A 24,084-nucleotide genomic window follows, 5' to 3' on the forward strand; every position below is an offset into this window, starting at 1 on the left:
CCATTCCTCCCTCCATTCACGCCTGTCGCGACACCACTGGAGGCGGGCTGCACGATGTTGGGGCGTGAGCGGAAGACGGCCTAACGGTGTGTGGGACCGTCATGGAGACGGTTGCGAATGGTCCTCGCCGATACCCCAGGAGCAACAGTGTCCCTAATTTGCTGGGAAGTGGCGGTGCGGTCCCCTACGGCACTGCGTAGGATCCTACGGTCTTGGCATGCATCCGTGCGTCGCTGCGGTCCGGTCCCAGGTCGACGGGCACGTGCACCTTCCGCCGACCACTGGCGACAACATCGATGTACTGTGGAGACCTCACGCCCCACGTGTTGAGAAATTCGGCGGTACGTCCACCCGGCCTCCCGCATGCCCACTATACGCCCTCGCTCAAAGTCCGTCAACTGCACATACGGTTCACGTCCACGCTGTCGCGGCATGCTACCAGTGTTAAAGACTGCGATGGAGCTTCGTATGCCACGGCAAACTGGCTGACACTGACGGCGGCGGTGCACAAATGCTGCGCAGCTAGCGCCATTCGACGGCCAACACCGCGGTTCCTGGTGTGTCCGCTGTGCCGTGCGTGTGATCATTGCTTGTACAGCCCTCTCGCAGTGTCCGGAGCAAGTATGGTGGGTCTGACACACCGGTGTCAATGTGTTCTTTTTTCCATTTCCAGGAGTGTACTTTTGCCACTGAACTGTTTATAGATAAATGTGGGTGCTGATCTAGTTCTATGAGCTAAAAGTTTTTCATAGTAGATAAACTAGTCTTCATCTCTAATAACTGAAATTTGCATGGAATTAATGTGCATGTTAGTGCAATTCAAATTATGGTGTTGCATACTTTCTTGAGCAACACACCATCCTACATACAATTTGACTTTCAGCTTCAGCTGACCAGATGTTTGTACTACTGAAGAGAGACTATGAAAGCTATGTCAGTAGCACTACATATGGTGTACTACAGGTAAGGAATTGTCCCACCCTGGCCCAACTAGAACTCATGTGTGTGAGGATTGTTACACTCTAGAAATATTAAAAAGAGATTAAGGACAGAGAACTATTTATTTACAGTGGTGAAGTGACTGTTGAACAGTGAATATATTTTCATTTCATACAAAGGAACTAAAAAAGAGACACCATCAATGCCTGCAGAGTTTGAAATTTTTAGTCTTATTAATGCTTTTGTTACTTCATCTTGTGAGACAGTGCTGATGTACAATGTGCTTATTTTAAATTCACTAGCTAGGTATTCTTATTTAGGTTTGATTTTATTGTATTATCAGCAACACCTGTGAAAAAGCTGTTAAATATGTGACTGTTATATTTTTGCGTGATGCTCGGTCTTCGTCAGATTCTTTTTTATGACACTCCGCATGGCCTTCACTTTATTTGCTGAATTCTAAATGAATTCATCATTATGCATCATTTTTGCCACTCTTTTTACTTGTCTTAGGATTTTGGAATATTTTTTATAAATATTTGTAATTCAGCAAGCAATTATTCATGTTATACATTTTATGACATAGTCTCTTCTTCTGGTACGAAACAGTTTTTGTCCTTGAAATTCAACTGTTTGTTCTAAAATTGCAGCTTATGGTTCCCATTTTCTGTGGAAAAGCAATTAAAAGAAATGGGTTAATGTGTCAATGAAGGAGTTAATTTTTACATCATTAATTTATATAAACCTGTGATCATTTTTTTGTTTAATAAGTTGTTGAAGTAATTTATGCTAGCTAACCTGACTGTAGCTTCTACATGTAGTTGTTTAAGACTTGTTGTTAACAGCACAGCCTTTTATTTTCAAGCTTAGTTTTTGAGCAAAATGGCCACTAAAGACTGCTATTTAAAATTTTTGTGAGAAGTGTTGGGTAAACTCTGCTGACTATAAACTCTACAGCTGTTTACCATAGTCTGTTACAAGGGTAGTAGCATTTATATGTGCAATCAGTCCCCTTCTGACTGGCAGAAAACATTGTAGCAATCTTGAAATGACCAAATGATGTTCACTTTTGTTTCAGAGATGCTTATAAGAAAGACTGAATAAAACTGACATCATTCTTAGTCAGTCAGAAAATAATGCTAATTACACAGGTGCATGGTGTCTGGTTGTCAGAAATGAAAATCAACCCACAGAAGAAAAGTGAAATAATGAAGACACCACGAAGAAAGCCACATGGAAAGGCAAAGCAGCTTCATTTTAGGTGCCTTCAAGATTTATATGGGATTGGTACTCTAGGACTGCTTTCATTAACCTTTTAATGGTTCTACTGCATTAGCTGCACCTTTTGCTGCCTCAAACCCTAAGTCTGTCAATATACTTCTTCTCTTCTGCTCAAAACATTACTTACAAAAGAGAAGTGTCTGGTTTTGAGTGTCTGAATTTTGGTTCAGCTCACACTTTTAATCTATTAGGATTCCCCAGTGTATCCTTTCTCCCACCAATCCTTGTCCTACAAGGTATGTTAGATCACCTGTGTAGAATGTGGAGTGTAAGAGAATAGTAATGGTAAATGGCAGATAGGAGATGGACTCTGAACACATCTGGATAACTCATTAAGTAAGAATATAATGTAATATAAATCATCATTGGACTTCTTTGCATGTCACTTCAGGGTAAAACCTCGAGCCTTTGACAATTACCTCCACTGTATTCATCAGGAGCAATTGACTGTCAAAACTGCTGCTGTAGTGGCCTTGCATAGCTCATAGATGACTTCTGATTTGTCTTTAATTACATAATGCTGTTGCACCAGGTGTCAACATCTGGATGGGTGGCATAATGTAAACATTGTAATGAATATCTCTGGCTCTTCTCTGCATCAAGAGCTCACCTCCATGCACTGCTAAGATTACACCTGTTGTCACGATTGAAGATCTCACATGTTCTTATTTCTACAGCCTCTTTAATTACAGAATCCCAGTGTGTAGGAGCCTGGGACAAAACTTTTGTTTTGTCACATGGTATTTTATGTTTATTTGTGAGGTGGCACTCACCAGCTGCAGATTTCTCCAGTTCTTGATTTTTAATCTGCCACTGATGTTCTGCCACTGATGTTCTGCACAGTAATCAGAACTGGTGCAGACAGACAGACAGATGTAACTGCTTCCACTCTCGCAAGGGATATTGTAAGTCCCAGGGATACTGAGGCTGAGACTGTCCTTAACAGGATTCAGCATCTGCTTTATCTTCTTAGGAAGTAAGAAAACAGATCTTTTACCTCATCTTTCCATGACTCTGCCTACTTTGTTGGATGTAACACCGCAGCAGGGAGGAATACAATAGGTGGCTCATCACAGGGATGTTCAACAATTCCATGTTTCCTTTGCTTGGAAAATCTGACTTTATACCACATAAACTATAGCCAATCTTTTGGAAAACATACTTCAGATGATTATTTTCAGAATCCGAGTGGTTCTCATCAGAAACAGTTTTTGCTCGATGTACCATTGTATTTATAATTGCTCTTTTTTGGACTGGAGTGAGAAAACCCTGGGCACTACATGTAGAATGTACTTTATTCATCTCATAACGTACTGTTACAAATCAAAGATTTTTGTACTGGAGACACATCAAATTATTTTTAAAAAATAAGGTTGTAATAATTAACATATTTAAGCATGCATTTCTGAATGTTTAGACATGAACAATTAACAAGAACATATATGACACGGTCATTTTGCAGCTTGCAATATAATTTATATAATATATTAAAAATTTATTAAAGAATACATAATCTTTATTCTTTCTTTTCCTTTCAAATTGCCAAACTGTCCTGCATGAATTCTTCAATTGAATAATAACAATCTTTGTAGCTGGTCAAACTCCATATTTGACAGATTTGTGCTATTTAATTTATTGTAAATTTTTAATCTCATGTACAATGGTTTTTGAGGGTAAAGTTTTAAATTATGAGAGGGAAGTTTGAAATAGTACTCTACTCACCAAGCAATGTCAGCAGAAGTAATCAGCAAGTAAGAGAATTGTTTCCAAAAGTGAAAGGTTTAGTTTTATATCCTGGTGTGGCATATATTTTCAATCGTGTTTATGGTACAAAATTTAATTACATGAGTCAGATTCAGTGAAAGTTTTTGATATGAAAATTGCTTTAACATTTCATGACTCTACAGTTTGCTTGTAATTCTCTTGAAATGGTAACTAGAGAAGTCATTTCCTCATTATATCTCTGTGCAATAAAAAATTGTGGCTTGCATGCTTGATGGTCGTAAGTTCCTGAGGGACCAAACTACTGAGGTCATTGGTCCCTAAGTTTACACACTACTTAATCTAACTTAAACTAACTTAATTAAGGACAACACACAGGCCCCTGCCTGAGGAAGAACTCGAACCTCTGACAGGGTGAGTTGCACAAACTGTAGTAAGGCACCTCAGACCACGCGGCTACCCTGCGGCTACCTTGCACAACATGCTTGATGGTATACACTCTAACACAAAAGAAAAATGCATCACAAAAGAAGTATCCTAATGGAATGGAAATCAGTAGATGTGGTATACTGATACAGACAAACAATTGATTGCAGTTTCAGAGAATTACGATGATTTATTCCATAGGAAGGGCTTCACAAATTGAGCAAGTCAATAATGTGTTGGTTCACCTTTAGCCCTTATGCAAGCAGTTATTCAGCTTGACACTGACTGACAGAGTTGTCACATGTCCTCCTGAGCAATATCGTGCAAAATTCTGTCCAGATGGTTTGTTAGATCATCAAAATCCTGAGGTAGTTATAGGGCTCTGCCAAAAATGCTCCAAATTTTCTCAATTGGGGAGAGATCTGATGACATTGCTGGCCAAAGCAGGGTTTGGCAAGAATGAAGACGAGCAGTAGAAATGCTCACTGTATGCGGGTGGACATTATCTTGATGAAATGTAAGCCCATGATGGCTTGCCATAAGGAGAACAAAACAAGGCAGAGTATCATTGACTTACCATTGTGCTGTGTGGGTGCTGTGGATGACAACCAAAAGTGTCCTGCTATGAAAAGAAATGGCACACCAAGCCATCTATCCTGATTGACAGGCTGTACTGCAGACAACAATCAGGTTGAAACTTCCTGGCAGATTAAAACTGTGTGCCCGACCGAGACTCGAACTCGGGACCTTTGCCTTTCGCGGGCAAGTGCTCTACCAACTGAGCTACCGAAGCACGACTCACGCCCGGTACTCACAGCTTTACTTCTGCCAGTACCTCGTCTCCTACCTTCCAAACTTTACAGAAGCTCTCCTGCGAACCTTGCAGAACTAGCACTCCTGAAAGAAAGGATATTGCGGAGACATGGCTTAGCCACAGCCTGGGGGATGTTTCCAGAATGAGATTTTCACTCTGCAGCGGAGTGTGCGCTGATATGAAACTTCCTGGCAGATTAAAACTGTGTGCCCGACCGAGACTCGAACTCGGGACCTTTGCCTTTCGCGGGCAAGTGCTCTACCAACTGAGCTACCGAAGCACGACTCACGCCCGGTACTCACAGCTTTACTTCTGCCAGTACCTCGTCTCCTACCTTCCAAACTTTACAGAAGCTCTCCTGCGAACATTCCAGAACTAGCACTCCTGAAAGAAAGGATATTGCGGAGACATGGCTTAGCCACAGCCTGGGGGATGTTTCCAGAATGAGATTTTCACTCTGCAGCGGAGTGTGCGCTGATATGAAACTTCCTGGCAGATTAAAACTGTGTGCCCGACCGAGACTCGAACTCGGGACCTTTGCCTTTCGCGGGCAAGTGCTCTACCAACTGAGCTACCGAAGCACGACTCACGCCCGGTACTCACAGCTTTACTTCTGCCAGTACCTCGTCTCCTACCTTCCAAACTTTACAGAAGCTCTCCTGCGAACCTTGCAGAACTAGCACTCCTGAAAGAAAGGATATTGCGGAGACATGGCTTAGCCACAGCCTGGGGGATGTTTCCAGAATGAGATTTTCACTCTGCAGCGGAGTGTGCGCTGATATGAAACTTCCTGGCAGATTAAAACTGTGTGCCCGACCGAGACTCGAACTCGGGACCTTTGCCTTTCGCGGGCAAGTGCTCTACCAACTGAGCTACCGAAGCACGACTCACGCCCGGTACTCACAGCTTTACTTCTGCCAGTACCTCGTCTCCTACCTTCCAAACTTTACAGAAGCTCTCCTGCGAACCTTGCAGAACTAGCACTCCTGAAAGAAAGGATATTGCGGAGACATGGCTTAGCCACAGCCTGGGGGATGTTTCCAGAATGAGATTTTCACTCTGCAGCGGAGTGTGCGCTGATATGAAACTTCCTGGCAGATTAAAACTGTGTGCCCGACCGAGACTCGAACTCGGGACCTTTGCCTTTCGCGGGCAAGTGCTCTACCAACTGAGCTACCGAAGCACGACTCACGCCCGGTACTCACAGCTTTACTTCTGCCAGTACCTCGTCTCCTACCTTCCAAACTTTACAGAAGCTCTCCTGCGAACCTTGCAGAACTAGCACTCCTGAAAGAAAGGATATTGCGGAGACATGGCTTAGCCACAACCTGGGGGATGTTTCCAGAATGAGATTTTCACTCTGCAGCGGAGTGTGCGCTGATATGAAACTTCCTGGCAGATTAAAACTGTGTGCCCGACCGAGACTCGAACTCGGGACCTTTGCCTTTCGCGGGCAAGTGCTCTACCAACTGAGCTACCGAAGCACGACTCACGCCCGGTACTCACAGCTTTACTTCTGCCAGTACCTCGTCTCCTACCTTCCAAACTTTACAGAAGCTCTCCTGCGAACATTGCAGAACTAGCACTCCTGAAAGAAAGGATATTGCGGAGACATGGCTTAGCCACAGCCTGGGGGATGTTTCCAGAATGAGATTTTCACTCTGCAGCGGAGTGTGCGCTGATATGAAACTTCCTGGCAGATTAAAACTGTGTGCCCGACCGAGACTCGAACTCGGGACCTTTGCCTTTCGCGGGCAAGTGCTCTACCAACTGAGCTACCGAAGCACGACTCACGCCCGGTACTCACAGCTTTACTTCTGCCAGTACCTCGTCTCCTACCTTCCAAACTTTACAGAAGCTCTCCTGCGAACCTTGCAGAACTAGCACTCCTGAAAGAAAGGATATTGCGGAGACATGGCTTAGCCACAGCCTGGGGGATGTTTCCAGAATGAGATTTTCACTCTGCAGCGGAGTGTGCGCTGATATGAAACTTCCTGGCAGATTAAAACTGTGTGCCCGACCGAGACTCGAACTCGGGACCTTTGCCTTTCGCGGGCAAGTGCTCTACCAACTGAGCTACCGAAGCACGACTCACGCCCGGTACTCACAGCTTTACTTCTGCCAGTACCTCGTCTCCTACCTTCCAAACTTTACAGAAGCTCTCCTGCGAACCTTGCAGAACTAGCACTCCTGAAAGAAAGGATATTGCGGAGACATGGCTTAGCCACAGCCTGGGGGATGTTTCCAGTATGAGATTTTCACTCTGCAGCGGAGTGTGCGCTGATATGAAACTTCCTGGCAGATTAAAACTGTGTGCCCGACCGAGACTCGAACTCGGGACCTTTGCCTTTCGCGGGCAAGTGCTCTACCAACTGAGCTACCGAAGCACGACTCACGCCCGGTACTCACAGCTTTACTTCTGCCAGTACCTCGTCTCCTACCTTCCAAACTTTACAGAAGCTCTCCTGCGAACCTTGCAGAACTAGCACTCCTGAAAGAAAGGATATTGCGGAGACATGGCTTAGCCACAGCCTGGGGGATGTTTCCAGAATGAGATTTTCACTCTGCAGCGGAGTGTGCGCTGATATGAAACTTCCTGGCAGATTAAAACTGTGTGCCCGACCGAGACTCGAACTCGGGACCTTTGCCTTTCGCGGGCAAGTGCTCTACCAACTGAGCTACCGAAGCACGACTCACGCCCGGTACTCACAGCTTTACTTCTGCCAGTACCTCGTCTCCTACCTTCCAAACTTTACAGAAGCTCTCCTGCGAACCTTGCAGAACTAGCACTCCTGAAAGAAAGGATATTGCGGAGACATGGCTTAGCCACAGCCTGGGGGATGTTTCCAGAATGAGATTTTCACTCTGCAGCGGAGTGTGCGCTGATATGAAACTTCCTGGCAGATTAAAACTGTGTGCCCGACCGAGACTCGAACTCGGGACCTTTGCCTTTCGCGGGCAAGTGCTCTACCAACTGAGCTACCGAAGCACGACTCACGCCCGGTACTCACAGCTTTACTTCTGCCAGTACCTCGTCTCCTACCTTCCAAACTTTACAGAAGCTCTCCTGCGAACCTTGCAGAACTAGCACTCCTGAAAGAAAGGATATTGCGGAGACATGGCTTAGCCACAGCCTGGGGGATGTTTCCAGAATGAGATTTTCACTCTGCAGCGGAGTGTGCGCTGATATGAAACTTCCTGGCAGATTAAAACTGTGTGCCCGACCGAGACTCGAACTCGGGACCTTTGCCTTTCGCGGGCAAGTGCTCTACCAACTGAGCTACCGAAGCACGACTCACGCCCGGTACTCACAGCTTTACTTCTGCCAGTACCTCGTCTCCTACCTTCCAAACTTTACAGAAGCTCTCCTGCGAACCTTGCAGAACTAGCACTCCTGAAAGAAAGGATATTGCGGAGACATGGCTTAGCCACAGCCTGGGGGATGTTTCCAGAATGAGATTTTCACTCTGCAGCGGAGTGTGCGCTGATATGAAACTTCCTGGCAGATTAAAACTGTGTGCCCGACCGAGACTCGAACTCGGGACCTTTGCCTTTCGCGGGCAAGTGCTCTACCAACTGAGCTACCGAAGCACGACTCACGCCCGGTACTCACAGCTTTACTTCTGCCAGTACCTCGTCTCCTACCTTCCAAACTTTACAGAAGCTCTCCTGCGAACCTTGCAGAACTAGCACTCCTGAAAGAAAGGATATTGCGGAGACATGGCTTGAAGGTAGGAGACGAGGTACTGGCAGAAGTAAAGCTGTGAGTACCGGGCGTGAGTCGTGCTTCGGTAGCTCAGTTGGTAGAGCACTTGCCCGCGAAAGGCAAAGGTCCCGAGTTCGAGTCTCGGTCGGGCACACAGTTTTAATCTGCCAGGAAGTTTCATATCAGCGCACACTCCGCTGCAGAGTGAAAATCTCATTCTGGAAACATCCCCCAGGCTGTGGCTAAGCCATGTCTCCGCAATATCCTTTCTTTCAGGAGTGCTAGTTCTGCAAGGTTCGCAGGAGAGCTTCTGTAAAGTTTGGAAGGTAGGAGACGAGGTACTGGCAGAAGTAAAGCTGTGAGTACCGGGCGTGAGTCGTGCTTCGGTAGCTCAGTTGGTAGAGCACTTGCCCGCGAAAGGCAAAGGTCCCGAGTTCGAGTCTCGGTCGGGCACACAGTTTTAATCTGCCAGGAAGTTTCATATCAGCGCACACTCCGCTGCAGAGTGAAAATCTCATTCTGGAAACATCCCCCAGGCTGTGGCTAAGCCATGTCTCCGCAATATCCTTTCTTTCAGGAGTGCTAGTTCTGCAAGGTTCGCAGGAGAGCTTCTGTAAAGTTTGGAAGGTAGGAGACGAGGTACTGGCAGAAGTAAAGCTGTGAGTACCGGGCGTGAGTCGTGCTTCGGTAGCTCAGTTGGTAGAGCACTTGCCCGCGAAAGGCAAAGGTCCCGAGTTCGAGTCTCGGTCGGGCACACAGTTTTAATCTGCCAGGAAGTTTCATATCAGCGCACACTCCGCTGCAGAGTGAAAATCTCATTCTGGAAACATCCCCCAGGCTGTGGCTAAGCCATGTCTCCGCAATATCCTTTCTTTCAGGAGTGCTAGTTCTGCAAGGTTCGCAGGAGAGCTTCTGTAAAGTTTGGAAGGTAGGAGACGAGGTACTGGCAGAAGTAAAGCTGTGAGTACCGGGCGTGAGTCGTGCTTCGGTAGCTCAGTTGGTAGAGCACTTGCCCGCGAAAGGCAAAGGTCCCGAGTTCGAGTCTCGGTCGGGCACACAGTTTTAATCTGCCAGGAAGTTTCATATCAGCGCACACTCCGCTGCAGAGTGAAAATCTCATTCTGGAAACATCCCCCAGGTTGTGGCTAAGCCATGTCTCCGCAATATCCTTTCTTTCAGGAGTGCTAGTTCTGCAAGGTTCGCAGGAGAGCTTCTGTAAAGTTTGGAAGGTAGGAGACGAGGTACTGGCAGAAGTAAAGCTGTGAGTACCGGGCGTGAGTCGTGCTTCGGTAGCTCAGTTGGTAGAGCACTTGCCCGCGAAAGGCAAAGGTCCCGAGTTCGAGTCTCGGTCGGGCACACAGTTTTAATCTGCCAGGAAGTTTCATATCAGCGCACACTCCGCTGCAGAGTGAAAATCTCATTCTGGAAACATCCCCCAGGCTGTGGCTAAGCCATGTCTCCGCAATATCCTTTCTTTCAGGAGTGCTAGTTCTGCAAGGTTCGCAGGAGAGCTTCTGTAAAGTTTGGAAGGTAGGAGACGAGGTACTGGCAGAAGTAAAGCTGTGAGTACCGGGCGTGAGTCGTGCTTCGGTAGCTCAGTTGGTAGAGCACTTGCCCGCGAAAGGCAAAGGTCCCGAGTTCGAGTCTCGGTCGGGCACACAGTTTTAATCTGCCAGGAAGTTTCATATCAGCGCACACTCCGCTGCAGAGTGAAAATCTCATTCTGGAAACATCCCCCAGGCTGTGGCTAAGCCATGTCTCCGCAATATCCTTTCTTTCAGGAGTGCTAGTTCTGCAAGGTTCGCAGGAGAGCTTCTGTAAAGTTTGGAAGGTAGGAGACGAGGTACTGGCAGAAGTAAAGCTGTGAGTACCGGGCGTGAGTCGTGCTTCGGTAGCTCAGTTGGTAGAGCACTTGCCCGCGAAAGGCAAAGGTCCCGAGTTCGAGTCTCGGTCGGGCACACAGTTTTAATCTGCCAGGAAGTTTCATATCAGCACACACTCCGCTGCAGAGTGAAAATCTCATTCTGGAAACATCCCCCAGGCTGTGGCTAAGCCATGTCTCCGCAATATCCTTTCTTTCAGGAGTGCTAGTTCTGCAAGGTTCGCAGGAGAGCTTCTGTAAAGTTTGGAAGGTAGGAGACGAGGTACTGGCAGAAGTAAAGCTGTGAGTACCGGGCGTGAGTCGTGCTTCGGTAGCTCAGTTGGTAGAGCACTTGCCCGCGAAAGGCAAAGGTCCCGAGTTCGAGTCTCGGTCGGGCACACAGTTTTAATCTGCCAGGAAGTTTCATATCAGCGCACACTCCGCTGCAGAGTGAAAATCTCATTCTGGGAACAATCAGGTTGATATCCCACTGCTGCCTGGGGTGTCTCCACACATGTCTCAAGCCTGGAATCTCATTACTGGAGTAGAACTGTCTTCAGTGATGGGCCCCACTTCGAACTGAGCCCAGATGACCAGCCAAGATCTGACTGGAGACAACTCAGACAGCAGTGGGATACCAACCTGAAAGTTGCCCACCATACAGCTCAACAGCCAGGAGTGATGGCCTGGGGTGCCACTTATTTTCATAGCAGGAAACCTTTGGTTGTCATCCACAGCACCCTTATAGTACAGTGATCCATTGACAATATTCTAGGTCCTTTTTTTTTTTTTTTTTTTTCATGGCAAGGTATCCTGGGCTTACAGTTCAGCAAGATAATGCCCACCCACACTGGCAAGAACTTCTACTGCTTCGCAGTGTGCTTGCCAAATCCTACCTTGGCCAGTAAGACCATCAGCTCTCTCTCCAATTGAGAATGATTGGAACATTATGGGGATTTTGATGATCTAATGTGCCAATTGGACAGAATTTGACACAGTATCCCTCAGGAGGATATCCAACAATCCTATCAATCAATGCCAAGCCGAATAACTGCCTGGATGAGGGAGAGAGGTGGACCAACACATTATTGACTTGCTCAGTTTGTGAGTCTTTTATTCTTGAATAAATTGTCCACTTTTTCTGAAACTGTAATCATTTGTTTGTACAAGTACATCACATTCAGATAATTTGTTCATGGTATGTCATTTTTTATTTTAGAGTATATTTTTATGTATGACAGCAACTCTGAGATTGCATGAACACTTACATTGGATTGCCTAATGACGCAATATGTATCTCTAAATAGTACTGTAAATATAATGTGGCTAGATAAAAAAATCTACTCACTAAGAGGCAGCAGAAAAAAAAACATACAAAGCATGTGTTTTCCCCAGCCACTGCTTCTTAAGTAGATATTTACTACCCATATTATATTTTCAAACAATGATAATTTTCTAAATGATTGTGGTTGTATGAGATTTTATCAAGATTGGGACATACCATAGATATGAACATAAGTAACTTTATCATGAAGATGCATAAGTAAAGTGGTAGGCTGGAGCCCAGTTTACAATACATAACTTTCCCTCACCATTGGACTTAATCTCATGTTACTTGCTGAATGAAGTAGAGTCACTCCACATTTATCTGCAATATTTGGGTCAGCACCAGCATTCAGCAACATTTCCAGGACCTACAAAATAAATTTTTCTAAAATTGAGGGTTAAAGTGTGAATAATAAACAAATAAAAATAACACACAAAAATTAAATAGTAACATTACTTGATATCACAATCCTTGTTACTCCTGCCTCACAATCCTCGTTATTCCTTACTCCATTTCTGCAACATCAATTTCTTATAAGTCAAAATTTTCAATTGCACTTCCCTCCCCTGTCGTGCCTATACCTATTGTTCATTTTCTTTACCTTTTCACCACCTATCATCTTTACAATATAACAGCTTGTGTTCTAGAAACCCTGTAATTCATTGTTGGTTTTTTGCTATCTCTCTTATTGTAAATCTGAGAGAGACAGATTCAGTTGTGTTTCACAACCAGTCTCTGAGAATAAGTTGTGGAGAAATTTATAGAATATTTAGAGTTTAGGGTTTCTTCGTTTGCAACATAAACCAGATTGTTATCTTATGTGGAAGATTGTGGTATGACATGGGACTGCTGCACTGAGCTGTTTAGTCACTTGACCTGGTGGAGTGAAATGTGAATAATTACTGATGTGAATCAGTGAAGACAGAGAATACAAAGCTTTACTTCCTCTCTGCCACTTTTTACCAGTATTACAGCAGTGCTGTATTCTGTTACCTCCTCATTTAACACTACACACTGCCTTATATGCGCATAAAATCACAAACCTCCATGTAAGACAACAACCATGTTTACGTTCAGCTTGGGAAATCCTAAGCTCCAAATGTTGCAGTTTCTCCAAAACTGTTTATCAAATTGAGATAGTGAAAAGCCATCAAATCTGTGTCTTCCACACTTGTAATAACAGGAGCAGAAATGACTATAGTTCCACTTGAAAAAAATTGTTACCGGTACTAAAGTCTGTAGTCAATACTGCTAAGAGAAGAGACTATAAGGTGGCTAAGAAGGACTTTTTTTACTATTCATTTGAGTAGAGACAAAATTACAATACCTTTTATAGCCTACCAGGACTAACATGTGTATCTAAAAAGCAGATTAATTAAAATGCAATTACAGACTGCACTTGATAGAAGTATATTAAGAAAACGAAAAACAAATCATCCTAATTATTTTACGCTAGGCTGTGAGGGCACCAAAGTTGACATTCTACATCTTGCTTGTACCTTTGGCATTTTTCTATGGCTACATACATACTGCACAAGCCACCGTACGGTGTGTGGCAGAGGGTACCTTGTACCACTACTACTCATTTGCTTTCTGTTCCACTGGCAAATGAAGAGAGGTGAAAATAATTTTCTATATTTCTCTATACGTTCTCTTATCCTGTTTACGTGGTCCTTAAACAAAATGTACACTGATAGCAGCAGAATCATTCTGCATTCAGCTGCAAATGAAAGTTCTCTAAATTTTTTCAATAATGTTTCACAAAAACAACTTCATCTTCCCTCCAGGCATTCTCATTTGTGTTCATGAGCATTTCTGTAATTCTCAAGTCTTGATCAAACCTTCTGGTAAAAAATCTAGCATCAAGTTGTAACAACACCAATGCTATTCTATTGTACATATAATAATTTTTTCTTCTGATTTTCGATAAATTAGTGTAAGCGATGTTCTGATTTCATTTCTTTTTTCTTTTCATGTCATTATGTTAAAGAAACTGTAAACAATTTTCGATGTGAATATTAATGTTTATGTCAAATTGCAAGCAATTGGAAAATGGAAATGTAAGAAATGTTGAAACTGTTGTAAGATGTCGAAGTTGTAATTGTGCGCCTGGTCCATACGTAGGCAATGTATTAGGATATGTAGAATGCAAAACCTTTGGTGAATACCCTGTCTGTAGGGGAGCGGTAAAAGGTGGATGGCAGGCGAGCGCGGGAAAATGCACACGGGCGTGGCATGGCATAACGGGCTCAGCAGTAGTAGTCGGAGTTGGGCATCGGTCTGAGTAACACGTTCTGGAACGAGGAGGCCCTCCTGGAAAACGTAGTTTCATTGAGCCTCGGATGTGCCGGTTCCGACGACTATACAGCATAGCAAAATTCTAAAGGCACTAAATGGAAAATTATTGCGACGCTATGAAGAAGTAAAGTACCGATACATCAAGAGCCATAGCCGTGATTGTATGTGTGCTCTGCGCCTCGCCATCTCGCCGCCCGCCAACCGCCGCATCGATACGAACAGGTTGAATCTTTTAGTACTGTATTCGTGTGGACCAGTGTTACTTTTGTTCCTGACTGTTCAATAACAACTTAACTTTTACCAGAACTGTCCTATCATTTAATTATCCTCATCACTAACCTAGACAGGGTCCTTTCCACATGTTGTGCAACCCGAGTGTCCTGAGATGAAGAATTAAAGTTTATGTTAATAAGAATTACCTGCAGACCTATATATGTTAGAACGATGTTTAAAGAACTTTGTTGTTAATGAATATATTAGCAAAGAACAAAGGTCTGACAAAGTTGGAAGATAATTTTGAAATTGGTTTAGTAATGAAGTTTAGTTAATTTGAGACAAAAATAATAGCAGTTAAATGAGCAGGTAATAAGACAAAAAGGGTAGTAACTCATATATTGGAAATCTTGAGTGCTTAATGAGTTCAATAGTCAAAAAAAAATTTCAATACAGTGATCATAACAGTTTCAGGGTACCCCCCCTCCCTTTTTTTCTTTTCTATTCATTTAAATTCAGAAGTGTACTGAACTGATTTGACCAGCAAAGTTAAAGTCAATATAAAACCAAAATTTATTAGTGTTTTACCTTTTTCAAAATTGACATTGTATGTGTGTTTCGAAAGTGCTAATTCTAGGGTAACCTATGCCCGATTTTAATCAGATCAGTAGACAGTACGAAGTTTGTAGTAAACATTATAGTGTATTGTTGTGTATTTATGGCTTGTTCATATTAGTACAGAAAGTGAAATTATTAGTTCAGTAGATTTTTGGGTTCTAAAATTTACCATATTATGCAGTGTCATTACGTGTTGTTGTGTATGAACGTACATCAACTTGTACTGGGAAGAAACTCAGTTAATGCCTAATTAGGCTGGCGACCGTATTATTAACAATTTGGTAGCATCTACGGTGTTGTTTCTTGTCCGTCCTAACGTGTAGTTGCACTTCGGACTTGCTTGACGTATCATTGTTGTTACTGAGTGGGTGAAAGTCTGATTTTGCCTCCATTCAGATACACGCGGTCAACATATATACCAAAATCCTTTCTTATAAGGTGAAGCCCGTCAACTTACCATAGTACAGGCTTTAATAAGTATCGTGCGCAGTAGCATAGTGTTACAAAGTCTCCAAATTGCTTCGCTGCCCTCCTTAACTGACCCAGGTGGGGATCCTAAACATTCAGACAGTACTCAAGAAGGGGTTGCAGCAGTATTCTATGTGCAATCTCCTTGAGAGGTGAGCTACACTTTCCTAAAATTCTCCCAATAATATGAAGCTGACCATTTGTCTTCCATCATATCAATCTTAAGTGCTCGTCCCTGTTGCACAGGAGTATTGTCCTCCACTGATGACAATCCATATTTTTCAAGGTTGCACAGGGGCTTTGCTTTAGGCTGTGTATCAGGTGCCAATTGTGTGTAAAAATGTTATGTTGATCAGATGTAATATGTTTTGCAAGATATTATGCAGATGTTGAAAGATTCTAGCTATTCATTCTGTGGAGTAATTATTTATTCAATGTCAAATTGATGTGTGGTTGTGTAACATCTCTGACTCAGTACACAGAGGATTGCTGCCCCGTGAGACAGTGAGAGTTAGTATGCTCTGTATGCTCGTAGTGCTTACATGTGTTACTTATATGTGCTTACTAATAAATAGTGTGGAAAACTGTGTCACTATTCTGCTATCACACTGCCAGTACCCCATTTCCCACAGTGGTGACCCCTAATTTCCACTTCGCGCCGCAATTTAGCTGTTTAGTTGATAATGCCAGTTATGCCATCAAGAACGCTGCTGTTATAAATGGTGTAACTTCACCTTCTTCTTCTTCTTCTTCTTCTTCTTCTTCTTCTTCTTCTTCTTTTTTTTAATTCCACGACATCCCATGTGAAAAATAGCTAAATATTGGCCAAGGCTTGAGCAATACAACAGTGCCAAACAACTTAGCGACAATGCCTTCACTGTTCACCACATCTTCAGATCAACCTCCCATTGCCGCCTGTGGCAAGCAGTGAACTATGCCATGATGATTGTCAAATTTACCAATCTATTCCTGGGAGTTTTGACAAAAGTGCAGCTGAGAGTCACAGTAAAGAATGGCCAGCTGCCTCCATACCAAATATTAATTTATGTGCCTTCAATTTTTACACAAGATAAAACATGACGTGTTTCAATGTTAGTGATTATGAGCATTATGATACTCTCATTAATGACCTGAACCATACAGCCCCACAGTGCTGTTATGGTTGAACAACACTGGCCCGTACCATTCCACTCCATCATTCCATTCCATCTTCCACCTGCCTACAGACTGTGAGATCAAGGTTTACATCACCTTTCAGCACTCCTGCATTCTGATTTTCCAAATGCTGTTCCAACTGTTGTGACTATGTGCAAGTACCGTGAGGAAGGCTATGATGTTACTCATATCCCAGCTGTGTCAGCCATGCCAGACATCACAATCGATTCACTTCCAATCCAGCACCGTGCTTCTCATTTGCATCACCTGCGCCCGGCACCAAAACCAACTATGGATGCTGAGAACATATTTTTCACAACCTCGCCTTGGCAAGGCAAGATATCACTGCCTCCTGGTTCGAGTGATGTCACACTTGCATCAAATGTGCCATGAACGACCCCACAATTACACAAACTCCATGAGAAACGGACAATGGTGCTGGATAGTAAATGGACTACGCCTTCCTTCCTTATGGCACCAGGACCTCATATACACTATCACATGCATTTTCTTGTGTCTCAGACACCTGTCATTGGGAAAGTCATACCTACTGCATTGGATCCAAAACTTCTCACATGCATGGCCATTCTTCAAACAGTCACCTAAGTTCTACGCACATCGCTACATGATGCCAATGCCAGCCACACTGTTGTTCTGCATGGATTCTCCCATGATGTGGTTTGCCCTCAACAGGTCACTGATGTCAGCAAGTGGTGTCATTGGGGACAACAAGGAGTTGCCACTCTTCTTAATCACCTCAGAGACAGTGCGGACCTTATTAGCAACTTGCTTTAGGATGTTCCAGCCTCTCATAAACAAGAACCTGCCAACGCACTACTGCTACAACAACTGAGTAGCAGCTGCATCCCGTCATCAACGAGACTACTTTGGGCAACAGAATGAGATCTTCGCTCTGCTTCCACCAGCGAGCTCTAATTGACTCAATGCTCCTGCCTGATGGTGTGCTATGGACACTTTGGCTCCTAAAACTGCCACATAACATCCAAATAGTGATGCTAGTGCATGAGGAGGCACCGCTGGAGTTTTCAATTGGACTCCCTGACAGAATGCAGGCCATATTACAACACCACATTCTAATCAACAACCAACGGCGCTATGCTGCAGTTGATGTCCAGTATGCCGGGTCCTGATTTTGCATGATCCCAGCTGAGCTACTCGAAACTCCGTGCATCACCCTACGATGGCCAGACCAACTCAAACTGGGCTGTGCACCTTGACTCTTCCATCTCGAGCACCTTTCACAGCTCTGGTGGACATCAGTCACCTACCACAACAGCTGAGGTTGTTACCCTCCCAGCTGACACCGCCTGACTCCTTACATAAACAAAAGCTGTGTCAGCGAAGTGAATCGCATGTTTCGACACCCAACACACAATAATGATACTGGTGGTTCCACCACAGATTTGGGCAGGATGCACAGTGCTGTAGACAACTGTGCACCTACACAAACTAGCTTGATGACCTGATATAGGCATATCAGGCCACTCTGCATTAACAAGATGCCTCTGCACACCACAACAAAACAATGCCAATGCAGTGCTTCAATGGACAGATGGTCCTCTACTATTCGTCCATGACAGTTGCCCACACACCTACTTCCTCACCGATGCCGGGTCTGATGGGAGCACTCTACCACCTGCTCTCACACCAGCTACACTGTCACCGTTGCCACTGCCACTGCCACTGCACACAAGCAATGAAACTGTAATCACAGTTGCTGGAACTGCACACATCCCTCTCGAAGTTGGCACAGATACACAAATACCTTGGCCATTCCCAGTGGCAGAGACAGTTGAACCAGTCCTGAGAGCCAACTTGCTCGGCACTACCAGCTACTACCAGATTTAAATCACTTCTTCCTATTAGAAAGTGATGGCCTCCATCACTCTGCCACCACTTGACACACCACTCGACCTGAAGCTACAAAGCAAATCACTTTTCAACCAGTTATGCTTAAAGGCAACTGAGTACGCATCATTACAGTATGATAATGAGGTCATGTGCCTCACGAATGAGCAGCTTTGGAGATGGTGCCACAACCCCCATTCGAGTGCACTCTTGAGACAATGCCGTCTGATATTAAAAGCGATGGCAAATCATGTCATGCCCCACTTCCTGGAATCACTTCACACTCCTCCATTAGACCACATACAATCTGTGCCATGCAGGATAGTACAGTCCAGTACATTATAACCACACCGGTCCCCCTGTCCATCAACCTCCTGTCATCTAGCCTTCAACAAGCTCAAACTGGCTAATGTTGCGGTGAGGAAACTTTTGTGAGCTGGCATAATCAGGCCATGAGACAATGCTTGGGCCTCCCCAATTACACTAATTTCTACTGGGTAGCTACACAGTGACTATCACTACCTCAGTGCCCGGAGAATCATCGACAGTGACCCTGTTCTGAACTAGCATGGTTTTTAGCATGTCTAGGCTGGGGCAAAAATTTTCTGCATCATCATTTGCAAAACACTGTAGCTGCAAATTCCAATTGCAGACAAAGATGTACCAAAAACTGTAATAATCAAGCCATTCAGTCTCTTTGAGTTCCTCTACATCAGTACAGACATGGCAAAGATTTATTCATAGCATACTGTTCAATTTGCCTTTTTGTTATGCCTATCTAGATGATGTCATAATCTTTTTGCAAAATGAGCAAGATCTCAATGACCACCAGCATATTGTCTTCAATAAGTGGCCTTTCATAAAGTCATGATAAATGATGCCAAGTGCCAACTTTAGCAACCCTGCGTGACCTTTCTTGGACATCATGTAACTCATCTGAGGTGCATCCTGTTCCTTAGAAAACTGACCAGATACACCTTCTCCCACCTCCCAACAACCACCAAGAGCTGCTTAGGTTTTTAAGGCTCATAAATTTCTACAGGAACCAATTGCCACGTGCCACTGAAACTTTGCTACCACTCACCCCAGAATTGCACAGCAAGAATACATCTGGTGAATGTCACCTCAATTGGAAACTGCAAACGCAGGCAGCCTCTGACAAAATAAAATATTACATGCCACAACACTCACCCATCCATCACTCAAGGCACATCTAATTATTGCATCTGATGCTAATGATTACACTATCAGTGCTGCTTTACAGTAAGAGGTTGGTGGAATCACTCAAGCTTCTCACGATTTTCTCAAGCAAACTTACCAACACCCAGAAAAATTGGTCCACATTTGAACATGAACTACTAGCCATACATGAAGCAGTTCGTTACTTTCAATATGATGTTGATGGAAGGCCACTTATGATATATACAGACCTTTTCCCATGGGCAGATGTATTTCGCAACCCTTCGATGGATTCTGCACCTGGGAGATTACAACACCTAGATTTTGTAGCACAGTTCACTGCCTACTTGTGATATGTTAAACATGCTGATATTGAGGCTGACTACCTTTCCGTGTTGCAGCTACCTCTGGCCAGTTGGACTTTAAAAGAGTTGCAGATACACAGGCGACAGATGCCGATCTCCACAGCTTGTTTAACAACCAGACACTGAACCCAGCATGACCAAACAAGTTTTGTGTGATGTTTTGAATGGAAGGGTCCGACCAGTCATCCCAGAACCATTGTAGGACAATTTTTGACCTTCTCCACAACATTGCACATCTGGGCATGCATGCTACCATATGCCTCATCATAGAATGGATCGTCTGTGCTGACATTATAAATGATTGTACCATGTCGGTCAGTACTTGCATTCTCCACTAGCAGGCAAAAACTGGCCACCACACACAGCTCCCCTTTGATAAATGCTCCATTCCAAAGGGGCCGTTCCAGCACATCCACACTGACATTGTAGGGCCACTCCCCAAATCACAAGGTTACCTTTACATTTTGTTGATCAAAGATCATGTGACATGATGTCTGGAGCCCATGCCCATTTCTGATTTACCAGCAGAGCAAAAACTTTCACCAACAACTGGATTTCCAGATTCAGATTCCTGGCCTCCTTAACATCAGATCAGGTATTACAGTTCGAATTCTGACAGTTCAATGACCTATGCCACATATGTGGGTGCCACTGGTTCCATACAACTGCTTACCACCCGCAATCCAATGGCCTCATGGAATGGTAGCTTTGGACAATGAAAGCTGCTCTCATGTGCTACTCAGAATCATGGGTGGAGGCCCTTCCATGGGTTCTCGTAGTCATTCACATGGCGCATAAAGATGACCTCAACATATCACTTGCCGAAATACTATATGGCGAGCCCCTCACTCTACTTGTTGAATTCGTAGTAAATGAAACATTCTCCACAAACCGAGCTACCAGGCTTACTTGCACACATGCGCACACATATACAAAACATCCACACCGCCCATCATATGAAACAACGAAGTTTTATTCATAAGGACCTGGCCATGTGTTCTCATCTGATGCTACATACAGATGCAATGAAACCCACCTTACAACCGCCATTTGCAGGCCCTTACCGATTATTGAAATGGCTTACACCAGTGTGGACTTTAGTGGACCTGCCACAACAGACAGTCCACACCTCACCACTTCCTATGCACCTTCTAGTCCATTTCCATGATTTTCTGTGTGAGAACATATCCAAAGTTACATGATATGGATCTCATTATTACCACTACCTACACAGATAGGCAGACAGGTGGAAGCACTATCACACACAGTTTCATGCACACCACTCCTGTCCCACCAGAAGTTGACATTGCAGGACTCATTTCCCATTTTTTAGCAGACGGTACAATCACTGTCACCGCTCTGACTTACACCACCACCGGCCCCCATGACATCTCCTGTGGATGCAACAGTGCAAGGCAATCCCATCAACATGCCTCTCTCTTCAAACTTCACCAGCGAGCCAGCAACAATTAAAAACACCACAAAGACTACTTCCGTATTCCTAGTGCCACTAGTGACAACTTGTTAGTCATACTGCCAATGTCATGCTTTGGTCATGCCATTTGTTCCCTGGTGCACCTTGCTGACTATGGCATGTCTTCCATCGCATCCACCATCACACAGCCAGCTACATCATTTCAGACAGACAATGCCCCACTGCACCCTGCAGCAACCCCACATGTGCTCTGCACTATGGAGGGGGGGGGGGGGCGGGGGTGTGGTCCACTCTGTGGCCATGTAACACCTCTCACTCAGTAAATGGAAGTTTGCTGTCCAACGAGGTAGTGAGAGTTAGTATCCACTGCATGCTCATAAAGCTTACACATGTTGTGTATATGTGCTTACTAATAAATAGTGTGGAAATCGAATCTCTATACTGGGTCAGTATTCTGATAACACTACCAGCAGCCCACTTCCCAAAGATGTCTGAAGGTTTTTGACTGAGGTTCAGTTTTGTGTGTGTGTGTGTGTGTGTGTGTGTGTGTGTGTGTGTGTGTGTGTGTGTGTGTTTTTTATGAATGAATGAATGAATGTTAATCAATGGGAAACAACAACTGTTAGGTGCAAGAATATTAAACCAGCCACTGCAGATACTTTCATGACCTATCAGTCAGTTAAAATTAGTGCTAATCTACACATATTGATATTGCTGTTGCTGTTGTTGTTGTTGTTGTTGTTGTCACTGTTGTTGTTGTGGTCTTCAGTCCAAAGACTGGTTTGATGCAGCTCTCCACGCCCCTCTGAATCTGCTTAGTATATTCATCTCTTGGTCTCCCTCTACAATTTTTACCCTCCACGCTTCCCTCCAATACTAAACTGGTGATCCCTTGATGTCTCAGAACGTGTCCTACCAACCGTTTACTTTTTCTAATCAAGTTGTGCCACAATTTCCTCTTCTCCCCAATTCCTCATTAATTATGTGATCTACCCATCCAATCTTCAGCATTCTTTGGCAGCACCATATTTTGAAAGCGTCTGTTCTCTTCTTATCTAAACTGTTTATCATCCATATTTCCCTTCCATACATGGTGCCACTCCATACAAATACTTTCAGAAAGGACTTCCTCACACTTAAATCTATACTCAATGTTAAGAAATTCCTCTTCTCTGGAAACACTTTCCTTGCCATCACCAGTCACATTTTATATCCTCTCCACTTCAACACTCCTTATTTTTTTATTTTTTTTTTTTGCCCAAATGGCAAAACCCGTCTATTACTTTAAGTGTCAAATTTCCTAATATAATTCCTTTGGCATCACCTGCTTTAATTCGACTACATTCCATTATCATCATTTTGCGTTTGTTGATGTTCATCTTATAGCCCCCTTTCAAGACACTGTCCATTCTGCCCAACTGTTCTTCCAAGTCCTTTGCTGTCTCCGACAGGATACAATCTCATCAGCAGACCTCAAGGTTTCTATTTCTTCTCCCTGGATATTAATTCCTACTTCAAATTTTTCTTTGGTTTCCTTTACTGCTTGTTCAATGTACAGATTGAATAACACTGAGGATAGGCTACAAACCTGGCTCACTCTCTACTCAACCATTGTTTCCCTTTCATGTCCCTCAACTCTTAGAACTGCTATCTGGTTCATGTACAAATTGTAAATAGCATTTTGTTCCCCGTATTTTACCCCTGCCACCTTCAGAGTTTGAAAGAATGTATTCCGGTCAATATTGTCAAATACCATAAATGTAGGTTTGCCTTTCCTTAAACTAACTTCTAAGATAAGTCATAGGGTCAGTACTGCCTCACGTCTCTACATTTCTATGGAATCCAAACTGATCTTCCCCGAGGTCTGCTTCTATCAGTTTTTCCATTCATCTGTAAAGAATTCATGTTTGTATTTTGCTACTGTGACTTATTAAACTGATAGTTCAGTAATTTTCACACCTGTCAGCACCTGCTTTCTTTGGAATCGGAAGTAATATATTCTTCTTGAAATCTGAGGGTATTTCACCTATCTCATACATCTTGCCCACCAGATGGAAGAGTTTGGTCATGGCTGGCTCTCCCATAGCTATCAGTAGTTCTAACAGAATGTTGTCTACTTTACACATATTGATAATTGAGGAAATTACTTTATGATTATTACACGCGCACGCACACACACACACACACACACACACACACAAGTTACTCAACTTTTATTGTATTACAAATGTTAAAAGCTGTTTAATAATAATAATAACTCTGTATGAGCATTAGTGCTAACCAGAATTTAAAAGATTATCCCTGTGGCAAGGGTTTGGGTGTGGGTGTGGCTTAGGTATAGATGAGGATCTTATGTAGGTTGGATGCATGATGGAAAACCACATTAGGAGGGATTTACTAAATAAACA

General features: G+C 43.8%; 1 protein-coding gene across 2 annotated transcripts in view; it reads right to left on the reverse strand.

The window, feature by feature from the left end:
* The window catches only part of LOC126243098 (serine/threonine-protein phosphatase 6 regulatory ankyrin repeat subunit B-like), a 280,149-nt gene that overhangs the window by 116,885 nt on the left and 139,180 nt on the right, over positions 1-24,084 (reverse strand). For both annotated transcript variants that reach the window (XM_049948139.1, XM_049948138.1), the window contains exon 10: positions 12,342-12,443. In XM_049948139.1, the coding sequence (XP_049804096.1) occupies positions 12,342-12,443 (102 nt within the window). The remainder of the gene's footprint in view (positions 1-12,341; positions 12,444-24,084) is intronic.

Source organism: Schistocerca nitens, chromosome 1 (assembly GCF_023898315.1).
Source record: "Schistocerca nitens isolate TAMUIC-IGC-003100 chromosome 1, iqSchNite1.1, whole genome shotgun sequence".
Classification (NCBI taxonomy): domain Eukaryota; kingdom Metazoa; phylum Arthropoda; class Insecta; order Orthoptera; family Acrididae; genus Schistocerca; species Schistocerca nitens.